The sequence below is a fragment of the Dendropsophus ebraccatus genome, chromosome 2 (genome assembly GCF_027789765.1).
Source record: "Dendropsophus ebraccatus isolate aDenEbr1 chromosome 2, aDenEbr1.pat, whole genome shotgun sequence".
Taxonomy (NCBI): domain Eukaryota; kingdom Metazoa; phylum Chordata; class Amphibia; order Anura; family Hylidae; genus Dendropsophus; species Dendropsophus ebraccatus.
Genome location: NC_091455.1, coordinates 184,246,306 through 184,258,534, shown reverse-complemented (window position 1 = coordinate 184,258,534; position 12,229 = coordinate 184,246,306). Strand labels below are relative to the sequence as shown.

The 12,229-nt window shown below is 43.3% G+C and overlaps 1 protein-coding gene across 1 annotated transcript in view; it reads right to left on the bottom strand.

The window, feature by feature from the left end:
• DPP6 (dipeptidyl peptidase like 6) overlaps positions 1-11,647 on the bottom strand; it is a 1,116,244-nt gene extending 1,104,597 nt beyond the window's left edge. Inside the window, exon 1 of the mRNA XM_069958878.1 lies at positions 11,535-11,647. Coding sequence (XP_069814979.1) covers positions 11,535-11,585 — 51 coding nt within the window. The 5' untranslated portion in view covers positions 11,586-11,647. The remainder of the gene's footprint in view (positions 1-11,534) is intronic.
• Between the last annotated feature and the right edge of the window lie 582 nt (positions 11,648-12,229).

The following is a 12,229-nucleotide window of genomic DNA, read 5'->3' as shown; positions in this document are numbered from 1 at the left end:
CTCTCTCTCTCTCTCTCTCTCTCTCTCTCTCTCCCCTCCTCCCCCCTCCTTTCCGAGTTGGCTCATGTAAACAATATCCTATCTGTTCCTGCACTGTTTCTGCTTTCTGTGAGGCCGGGAGGGTTAATCGAGAGGCTACAAGTAACTTGACCTTAAATTACCCTCCCGGCTTCAGAGAGTGCAGAATCACATGTCCAGGGACACTGCTTACATGAGCTGCCTTTCTCGGAAGGTAGAGGGATGAAGGGGGAGACAAATGGAGGGGCTCCCATACAGTTTTTCGTTTCTTCAGCAAAAGCAGCAGGCTCAGAACTGGAGGGAGGAGATAGAAAAGGTAATTACATGTATGGAATGAATTGTTCCAGTAGAAGTCCTATGTCAAGGAGGAGGTAGCTTAACATAACAACATGCACCTACCTCCCCAGTTCCAGCGCAGGGTTAGCTGTCCGGGACTCAAGTTCATAGCCCCCCAGCCACTTCCTGGTCTGAGCAGGGGACCTGGGTCGTGACCTGTCAGCTATGCTCAGCCAGTCAGCAGCTGAGATGGCACCCCACTACAACCACTGATTGGCTGAGTGGTGCTGTTGCATCATGACCAGGAAGCGGCTGGGGGACCAGGAACCAGGGTGGGGAAAGCGGACCCCTGTTCTGGAGCCAAGGAGGTAGGTGCATGCTGTTATGTTCAGCCACCCTCTCCTTTGCTCTTTTGGAAAAAATGTCTGACACCAGACTTCCCCTTTAATCTCCAGGAGGGGGGATAATTCAGCATGGATAACCCCTTTAAGCTCCAGAATAAAAAAAAAAAAATATATAGCTACTTTCTTCTAGAAACAGCACCATACCTGTTTTTAGGATGTGTGTGGTTCTACAAATCAGCTCTGTTTACTTCAATGGAGCTGAGCTGCAGCACCGTAAACAAACTTTAAACAAGATTGGTACTGTTTGTGGCAAAAATTTGCTATGTATAAAATATTTTTATCATATGACTTAGGAAACAACGGACAGCTCACCACACTTGTGCCCAGGGCCGTTTCTAGGGGCGGGCGAGCAGGGCTACCGCACGGGGCGCCCACAGCTAGGGGGCGCCAGGCAGCGCCCGAGCCCCCACATCATCAGGACTGGACCGAGGATCTGGAATCTAAGTTCCTGATCCCCTGGCCAGAGAGACCTTTAGCTGTGCGTACAGCACGCACAGCTAAAGGAAACAGCAGCCGGGGCAGAGACAGAGGGGCTTCCTGTGCAGGCGGCCTCTGTATGACAGGATGGCTGCCTGCACCGGAAGGCAGAAGAGGACGGACTCACCAAGAAGAGGAGCTGGAGGCAGCAGAGGAGAGGTGAGTAGCTGGTGGGGGATTATGCACAGAGGGAGCCCCGATATGTCCCGATAAGCCCCCCGCCCCCCGCGATAAGCCCCGCCCCCGACGATAAGCCCCGGCGCCAGAGCTGACAAGTCACCCAGCTCTCCCCTAATCCTGAATGTCAGTGTAATGGAGGTCACCCAGCTCTCCCCTAATCCTGTATGTCAATGTAATGGAGGTCACCCAGCTCTCCCCTAATCCTGTATGGCAGTGTATAATGGAGGTCACCCAGCTCTCCCCTAATCCTGTATGGCAGTGTATAATGGAGGTCACCCAGCTCTCCCCTAATCCTGTATGGCAGTGTATAATGGAGGTCACCCAGCTCTCCCCTAATCCTGAATGTCAGTATAATGGAGGTCACCCAGCTCTCCCCTAATCCTGAATGTCAGTATAATGGAGGTCACCCAGCTCTCCCGTAATCCTAAATGTCAGTATAATGGAGGTCACCCAGTTCTCCCCTAATCCTGAATGTCAGTATAATGGAGGTCAATCAGCTCTCCCCTAATCCTGTATGTCAGTGTATAATGGAGGTCACCCAGCTCTCCCCTAATCCTGTATGTCAGTGTATAATGGAGGTCACCCAGCTCTCCCCTAATCCTGTATGTCAGTATAATGGAGGTCACCCAGCTCTCCCCTAATCCTGTATGTCAGTGTATAATGGAGGTCACCCAGCTCTCCCCTAATCCTGTATGTCAGTGTATAATGGAGGTCACCCAGCTCTCCCCTAATCCTGTATGTCAGTGTATAATGGAGGTCACCCAGCTCTCCCCTAATACTTAATGTCAGTATAATGGAGGTCACCCAGCTCTCCCCTAATCCTGAATGTCAGTATAATGGAGGTCACCCAGCTCTCCGCTAATCCTGTATGTCAGTGTATAATGGAGGTCACCCAGCTCTCCCCTAATCCTGTATGTCAGTATAATGGAGGTCACCCAGCTCTCCCCTAATCCTGTATGTCAGTGTATAATGGAGGTCACCCAGCTCTCCCCTAATCCCGTATGTCAGTGTAATGGAGGTCACCCAGCTCTCCCCTAATCCTGTATGTCAGTGTATAATGGAGGTCACCCAGCTCTCCCCTAATCCTAAATGTCAGTATAATGGAGATTACCCAGCTCTCCCCTAATCCTGTATGTCAGTGTAATGGAGGTCACCCAGCTCTCCCCTAATCCCGTATGTCAGTATAATGGAGGTCACCCAGCTCTCCCCTAATCCTGTATGGCAGTATAATGGAGGTCACCCAGCTCTCCCTCTAATCCTGTATGGCAGTATAATGGAGGTCACCCAGCTCTCCCCTAATCCTGTTTGTCAGTGTAATAGAGGTCATCCAGCTCTCCCCTATTCCTGTATGTCACTATATCAGTGTATAATGGAGGTCACCCAGCTCTCCCAGCATCCTGTATGTCAGTGTAATGGAGGTCACCCAGCTTTCCCAGCATCCTGTATGTCAGTGTAATGGAGGTCACCCAGCTCTCCCAGCATCCTGTATGTCAGTGTAATGGAGGTCACCCAGCTTTCCCAGCATCCTGTATGTCAGTGTAATGGATGTCACCCAGCTCTCCCAGCATCCTGTATGTCAGTGTATAATGGAGGTCACCCAGCTTTCCCAGCATCCTGTATGTCAGTGTAATGGAGGTCATCCAGCTCTCCCAGCATACAGTTTGGGACCTTATAGGTGGGAAAGGGGAAGGAAGTTTCTGGAAGTGCGGATCCTGAGATGTTTGTCTGGCAGGTACAGAAGAGATGAATTGTAGCTGCAAGAAATCATCATGGAGGTCTGAGCCGGATGGAGAGAAAAAGTGAAAGTGACGCCTCAGATCAAAGAAGACGTCACCTGTGAGTCACTGTATGATGAATTTGTATTGAGTAGAACATTATCTGTTAGGAGCGCTGCACTGCTCTATGCTGCAATACACACACTGCTTCTTCCTAGTATCCTGAATCTTGATAAAAAGCCCCCCTTTTTTATCCCCAGAGCGGAACTGAGTGAGGTGGGGGTGGGGGGGGGGGGGGCGCTTTTATCAAAATTCGCCCTGTTGCCAAAATGACCTAGAAACTGCCCTGCTTGTGCCCAAGCTTAGTTTCAAAGGTAAGCAACAAAATCAAGGCAGAGTCGGTAGGATGAAACCTATGATACTTTAGTGAATATGCATATCTGTAATATTTATAGCAAATCCCATAAAATAAGTAAACATGTAGTACAACAGACAAGCAAGAGTTAACTGATGTATTTAGGGCTATTAAAGCCTTTGGTTACGACTATAGATGAACGAAGCAGATTCATTTTGTGCACTCATATTCCTCTGGCTGCCCACTCTGTGCAGAGGGAGTATACCGCCAGAGGGCGGTATACTCCCTCTGCACAGAGCAGGCAACTTGAGGGATATGATCACCGATCAGTTTTTCTTTTTCTTTTTACAAAACTAATCTGCTTCGCTCATTTCTAGTACTGACTAATTGCCTGAAACATGTCGGTTAACTTCTGCTTGGTTGTATGTGACTGCGCTTTTTGGGTTTTATGAATATTCAATAAAATATAAAATGTTTGGCCCGATTGGCAAGTGCTGGCTTCTCAACCATTTACATCCGATGGTTGGTTTCTCACCCACCCTCCTTTTTTTGTTTTGTTTTTGTTTGTTTTTTTCTTTACAGAGTTCTCTTAAGGCTACCATACAAATAGAAGTTTGAGTTTCCTTTAAAAGAATGGGTCTTTAAGACTCACTGAGGCATCACCAACAGCACTTCTCAGTCCCTAAGGATATGTTGACATGGTAGTTTGAAGAAGAAAAAAAAAGCACAGCAGAACGCATGGCAGAAATCCCAAGCACGCCATGGATTTTTACTTTTTGTGCTATGGATTTGCTTGTGGTTTTGGATGACGATTAGCTTCATTCAGTAATCAGATCAAGTGTAGTAAATAGTGGATTATCTTCAATTTATTAAAGTTTATTGATGTTCCAAGGTTATATTTGAAAAAAAAAAATCCTGGTACCCCAAGAATATGATCTCAATGAAGCTTTAGTTGAATGTATCAACTTTTGATACTCTTCTCCTACTTACCCTTAGTCCAACTAAACCAGTAAAAAAAAGGTCACTTTAGACATAGTTTCATAAGAAAGTCTTTTTCCGAGAAAAACTTGAGCCAAATATTTTCGGCCCCAAACTTTATACACTATAATATTTGGATGTTTTATTCAGATCCGATTTTACATCAGCGTAAAGTAACAAAACCTTCATTCTGAAAACTTAAATAGAAAGTCGAAATCCAACTTCGGAAACGTAATTTCTTTTTTGTGCTATCCTGTATTAATAGAATGAATGCACTCCTACAGTTTACGACCCGGTTTTTGGACCCAGGTGACTTTCAAAAATTGTTCTTTCCCTGTACTGAAGCTGAAGGACAAATAACTTTGAGTCTACAAAAAATAACTTGAATAACCTAACGAATCCCTCAGGTATGACTGTTCAGATAGAGCATATTCTTGAAATGAGTTTCAAGCCAAAAAAATGAGAAGATAAACAGAAAAATAATATACAAGATTGAAGCCATGAAGTAATAAGCTTCTATGAGAATACAGAGTTGAAATCCAAAGGGAAATCAGCCCTCCAAAGTGAGATGACAGATGCTGAATATATTACTTAAAGATACAGTGCAACCTCGAAGTAAATGTATATGTCAATAGAAATCACATCATGTCCTGTCTATCCATCCCGGCGGACTTCTCAGCTGCTGATACAGAAGTATGATCACATATTGTTGAATACTGATGTTGATGTATTCTTCGGCAATGTACTAGATTAGAGTTATATGATTTCCTCTCTTAATAACTAAGACTTCTGAGATCAGATATGACGTTTGGTTAGTATCAGACAAGATAAGTGGCAATTACTAAGGATACACCTTGTGGGAATATCTGCCATGATAGTATACTTAGCGGAAACTCAAAGAAACACTCTACTGATATCTCTAACTAGCACTGTGATGCTCAATACAAAAATTCAGGACATACAGTACTTTATCTTCACTATATATCTTATTATCACAGTTGGTACAAAATATCTACAAAGTTTCATTGATCAAATAGAACTCGGAAAAAGTTGGATAAAAAAATATGGTAAAGAGTTCGCTTGATCCAAAACTGAGCAAATTTTGGCCACTTCGAGGAACTTAGATCTGGATTAAAAAAACAAAACAAAACAAAAAAACACTATCAAAATTGTAAAGGGGTTATCCCACACCCAAAATGTATTTCCTATTAATAGAAAATGGTGGCCAAGCATGTTTGGTGCTCCTAATTTATCCTAGTGGACATTTCATCTCTGTTTTCAAGATTTGTGGGGGCCTAGTGGTCAGACCCCCACCGATCTCTAAAAAGAGATAAAAGGTCCCATGTAATGAAAGAAGCACACTGTGCATGCTCGACTAACACTCCATTCAGTCTCTGTGGAGGCCCCCTCAGTCAGATCCACACTGGACATTGGACGCAGCCTACCCCACAAAGGTATACTTTTACTGTAAAACAATTAAACAGCAGAGTTTTCTTTACTTGACTTGGATTAAGCACTACTATAACAAGTTTCTTAAGTTTCTAAGATCTCACAGAATGAAGCGCTGGTGCATGTTTCTTATCTTTTTTTTTTTCCCGCCGAGCTGTTGAATTAACCAAACAATCAGTTAATGTACTTTAATATTTGTAGAAATATGTCAAATGTCAGAGGAGTTCCATGCTTTTGGCCCATTATACTTGGCATCTGAAGTGTTAACAGTTTGTAATATTAGCACGGCAAGAGCAGATAAGCTTGTCCTTAGAGCTATGCACACAGACACAGGCGTCTAAACAAACAGTGCAGTCTCCTCAGTCACTGTCACCGTCGTCTGTTTTTGGGGACTGATCTGGTAAGTTTCAGTATTACAAACCTTTAACACCATAAGTGTTAACAGTGAAAACCATTTTTTACTGAAAAAGTTCTTTCTGCAACAAATATCTAAGAGATAAATATTAAATATTTACCACACACATAATCACTATACCCTAAAACACTTAAAAAGACATATAAAATATTCAACATGTACACAACATGCATATTGTATAGCACTAAAAAGAAAAAAGTAAAAAAAAAAAAAATTGCATACATTTTTACACAACAGTAAGACACAAGGCATGTAATAAAAGGCAGACAGCTCGTAATATACAGTACTTAGTGCATCTTCAGCTGCCCATGTGCTTTAAAACTGAGATCTGTGGGAGTTATGACCAGCTCAGTAGATAGACGAAAGGTGACTTTCAAAAGTACTTGTACTCATCTGTGTTTTCCCATCGTAATACAACATCCAGTTGAGAACAGGAATATATGAGAAGAAGAATTTTATTTAAACTACTCGTTTCGAAGGTTTGCAAATACCTTCTTTATCAGGACTTTATGAAGAAGATATTTGCAAACCTTCGAAACGTGTCACTGAAATAAAGTTCCTATTTCACGAGGACCTGTAAGAAGGGCCGTATTAACGGCTGCTGCTGCCCTAGGCACTAAACTTGAAGATGCACCATCACAGGATTGGTAGATTGGTAGGTAATAGCTCCAGGCGTCACATTTAACACTGCCACATCAGACCTGATCAATACCGCCATACTGTGACTGGATAACACCGCCATACCAGTTTCCCTCACTCAACTATGTAATCAAGCCCCCCCCCCTCAAAAAATAAAAATAAAAAGACACCAGATTTACTGGGAAGTCTAAACGGGAGATGGGAGACTACAAAAAATAAAAACAAAAAAAAAGTTGTTTCCTTGCCTCTGCTCCCTGCAGCTGCCCCCCTCCAAGGTGCTGCCCTAGGCACCGGTCCACGGGTGCCTAGTGGTAAATACTAGGGATGAGTGGACGCGGCATCGGCGCTCTATTATCATGCCTTTGATCCCAGACGCATAGTTGCGATCCCGCAAGTATGCAGCCAGGATATTCCAGGGAATTCAACAGGGATTCACTGGAATATCCTGGCCGCATATTCGTAGGATCGCAATAATGCGGTCGGGATCAAAGACATGATGAGAGAGCGAACTGCTTTCGGACCAAAAGTCCGAGCAGTTCGCTCATCTCTAGTAAATACGGCCCTGCCTGTAAGAAGGTATTTGCCAACCTTTAAAATGGATCTTTGGTGGATGGAAGACCAATCACTGAGAAAGTTTGATTTCTATTGCTGATATAAGAGATGTGCTTCAGGATGACCACTTCAGATTCACCATCTCCGCTATAGGCATTATCCCAAATACTGATTTGTAGGATTAACTGCACCTGCAAGCGCCTCTTTTTTCTCTCTCTTTTTTTTTACGCTTTATAAGCTATAACCATATATAATTTATGCCTATTTTAATTAATTTGGTTGTGATTACCATGTTTCTCCTGTTAAGCCCTTCCAGTAAGTTACTAAAATTCAAAAAAGTTTTTGGGTGCAAAATGAGACTTGTACAAAAATTTCTAAGCATAAAGTTGTGACGTACATTACAAAATAAATTTGCCCCAAGCCCCCTTTAGCAGAATTTAAAGAGGCTAAAGTAGTCTTCTTTAAAACTAAGGTTCACATGGAACAACAAGTGGGATTGGGTGGAAGAAAATGACTAAATGTCACCATAGACACAAAGCAATAACAATATTGATGCCCTGATCTGGAAACCACATGCAACGATAGAGTTTCTTAAAGCTGTTAATCGTACTAATTATTACACATTAATATTCACATTGACCTAAATGGAAAATTCATGGTAAACTCTACAAGTGTACTGATGTTAAACATCCAGGAATAATCTGTAATCAATAAAACAGACTTCTAAGAAATGAAGCTGACTATTTTGTCACCACTGATACATCCATTGCTCATTATTGGTCTCGTAATCCAGATTATTGGCACATCTAACGCCACTATTGATCTTTTGGGAATACTAACCTTTGTGGCCAGCAGCCTCTAGTTTTTATAAAAGTTACATGTACGTACTTGTCTCCTACCATGAAATAATACTTTGTTGAGACAGAGCTCTTTGAATTAGAGCAAACAGCAAGTGTTATATCTGCCAGTGAATGGTCCTTACTTAAAGGGGAATGGGGACATTATGAGTTTCATGCTGTATTGACTAAGAAGGATCATCTAACCTGATCTACAACTTCATTATAAGCCCATAAAGAAGATCAAAGGACCCCTTACAAGCCAATGACCTCTTAAAGGGTTGTTTCTTAAATGGTCCTCATATTAAGGGGGAATGGGATGGCAATGAGTAGCATTCTGTAGCAAATTTATTTAATTGACCAAGAAGGATAATCTAACCTTATCCTCAATTTCTCTTTAAGCCCATAAGGAACATCGATTGACTTAAAAGCCAATTACTTTAATTGAGGGGCAAAATAGAGGTGTTGGATAAGAGTTGATAAACATGTATGATGGTGTTCCTGGGACTGGGGTAGGGGTGCTAGCACTGGCGCTTGCATTCTGATGCTCTGGTCGCCAGTGCCTAGCCGCTTCCTGGTCTGGAGATGGGACTTGGAATGTGGTGTTCCAGGTCCGCTCAGCCAATCACCGCTGACTGGTATAGTGGGCCTGATAGAGCATGTCCCAGGTCCCCTCTCTACACCAGAAAGCAGTCAGGGACTGAGGACCAAAGTGCCAGACTGCAGGCACCAGCGCTGGAGCCGTTGAGGTAAGTGCATGTAAATTTTTTCACCCTCCCCCTCCACGGCAAGTTTTAAAAAATGTACCTGCTCGGACTTAAGGCACTATTATACGGAACGATTATTGTTCAGATTTGGCTGATACCGGCCATTACGGTCGATATTCGTCCCTTGGAATAGAAGACAACGATCTGTCAGCTGATCGTTGCGTTGTTTGTCTTTCAAACATGTTGAAAGACAAACGACTCATACAGCAATGATCTGCTGCCGTCGCTCCCTGGAATAGGAGTGGCGGCAGCAGACCGCTGCTGTATGCTATGGGCTGCCCCGGGCGATCACCCGGGCAGCCCCCACGCACCTTCCCACGGGCACTCCCGCACTCACCTGCTCGCTGCTGTTGCGTGTAATAGCGGCGGCAGCAAGCGGGAAACGATGAGCAAACGAGTGCTGATCCTCTGTGTTGGCTTGTGGAATAGGGGCCTTATCCTTTAAGGTTATATGTGTCCAGTCTCCAAAAAACAAAACTAAATCTTGGATTGATTCGTCGGGGCTTCCCTTCACACACCTAAGACATGCGCCTATGAAAGCTTTTTTGTTATTATCTGACCAGCAGAGGAGAGGCGCTTGGGCTTCCAGGAGTAGGCCCTTGAGATATTGGGGTCTGGCTATAGGTCTGATATGGTCTGTGAGTGTGTGATACGTTTTGAGGTGAAGGGGTGTTTGCAGGAGGGTCAAAATGTAACCTTCTGTTATGTAAAAGAAAAAAAAAATCACTAAAAATATCTAATTAAAAAACAAAACTAAATAAAAACCTCACAGATGATTCACAATACTGAAAACACATCTAATGCTGATATAAGAAAATACATTTGCTTTGACAATGCTTGAAAACGTTAGCGACAAATGTATAGAGGATTTATAACACCATTAAAAAAAAAAAAGCGAGTAGAACACTCTAAATTTCACTTTGCCAGATCCCTAGTTACATCTGCCAGTACTGATGCCAGCCTTCAGATAGGACGTGTGCGTAATCTCATTACTAGTTCTATGAGAAACGGCATACAGGTCCTCGTTCACTCGAGCGGTGGCACGGTTATACAGTACACCACCGTGATGTAAAAAATGTCAAATATGGCAACATCTCACCTAAAATGAACTCAACGTTATTGACACATACCCTTGCTATGCAGAAAGACTTTGAGAGCTCAGCAGTCTACCTGTCAGGTATTACAAGGTCCTGAGCATTTCGTAGACTGGCATTGGAACTATGATAGTAGCTAGAACTCCGACATCATGCGAGTACACAACCATAAATAAAGTTGTTCTGTGACACAATAAAAAGAATACAGTCTGCATCATTTACAATACATCATTATAGTTCATAGGTTATGTAACGGGGACAATGGTCTATTTCCAGTAATGAGATGTGACTTCATCTGGGCATGCTGATTCTAAAGTGATGAACGTGTCTCATATAGCATTCAAGGGATGCAATGCATTGATCACTGTATCTCTAGAGAAGCACTATTGCCAAGAAACTACAACAAGTAAACTTTCCAGAGTTCAAAAAACATAGTTTTGTCCTGTGTTAATGGGACACTAAACCTAAAGTTATACGCCAGCTGTTGTTCTCTGAAAGCAGCCACGGTACGTTAGACAGAGGTCCAGAGGACATTTTGCCCCATGATGTCATCACGATATGTTTGTAAATGATATTAACAGCGGGTAAGATGCTTATATACAGTACATTATGTAACTCATAGCTAAAAGTTACTGAACTGGCACTTGTCATACCCAGACCGGCCATTTGTATGCTATCTCTATGACGAGAAGCTGGGCAACTGACTGTCGGACACATGTAATGCCACAAAAGACAAAAACTCAATAGCTGGCGCTCTTTTTCCCATCTGGCAGGATCTGCTGGCATCCAGACCCACATCCCAAGAATGATAGGACCCTATGACAAAATACAACAAGAAAAACAAAAATCTGCATAGGCAGCTATACTTTAGAAAGCTTTCCACTTTAGGTTTAGCCCGCCTTTAACACAGAACTGCATATCGACATTAAACCCCGCAGACTTCGGCAAACAAGTTAACCCCTTTCCTGCCAAAAGGCGACCCCACCAACGGGGCAGCATCGCTGCTATGTAATCCAATAAATGCGAACAGATAATCCAAAAATCATTGGTCAAAGCTCAACTATCCTCAGGGATAATCCGTAATCCCTGCTTCCTGGCCACTGATCATGACTGCATCTGCATGATCTAGTACAGATGTCTATCACCAGCTACCTCTAGCTGGTACAATACACAGTGCTTCCTCGGGTGGTGCCCACAGAGAACAGGTGAAACATCAAGCAACAAGACCACAGAGCAGCAGCAGATGTAAAACTTGTAGTAGACTAGTTCCTCCCCCCCGACGGCAGGGCAGGTTACCCCCACCATCAGTGCCAGGAGAGTGTGACAGCTGTGTGCCCAGCAGTGCTCTACCCCACGCCCCGGTAGCATCAGCCACTTACCATCACGTTGCCCTGCATCTTAACCGTTTTGATAATCGGCTTGTCCTTCATGTTGTCTCCGTGTCGCTTTCTCTCAATCCATTCGAGTTTAGGAAGCAGCTCCCTGTTTATGATTTCACATGTCTACGCTGTGTAGCACTGGGTGGCCACCTCCCCCTCCTCTTCCTCCTCCTCCTCCTCCTGCTCTCCTCTGTCTTGTGGGGTTTTGAATGGGAGTTATCAGCCTCATTGAGGAGGGACATACTAAAAGGAATGACAGTTCCCGTCTGATAAAAGGATTGCCAACTGTATACGACAGAAGGGCAACGCAGATTTGTGCATTTCGAGAAATTACATCCCTGTCGATGATATCTTCTACAGACTAGGAGCTAAGATGCTTACTGATATATTACACCAGGAGAGACGAGGAATGACAAGTGCATGCTACGCAAGGACAACTGTTTAGGGAATAGGCACTGCATGGATTGTCTTAAAGACTCCTTACCTTTATTTCCAATACAATACAAAACAGCAAAAATATTATAGAATGCCAACACTAGAATGACGTCTTATGGGTTACATAAAGGACCTTGCTTCATATGATCCTTTACTTATAAACACCCTGATATCTGAAGTGTCCTATATAAAGTGAGGTAATTACACTGTTTCTCATAGATTGACAGTTTTATAGCTGTTATAATAAAAAAGCTGCCCGA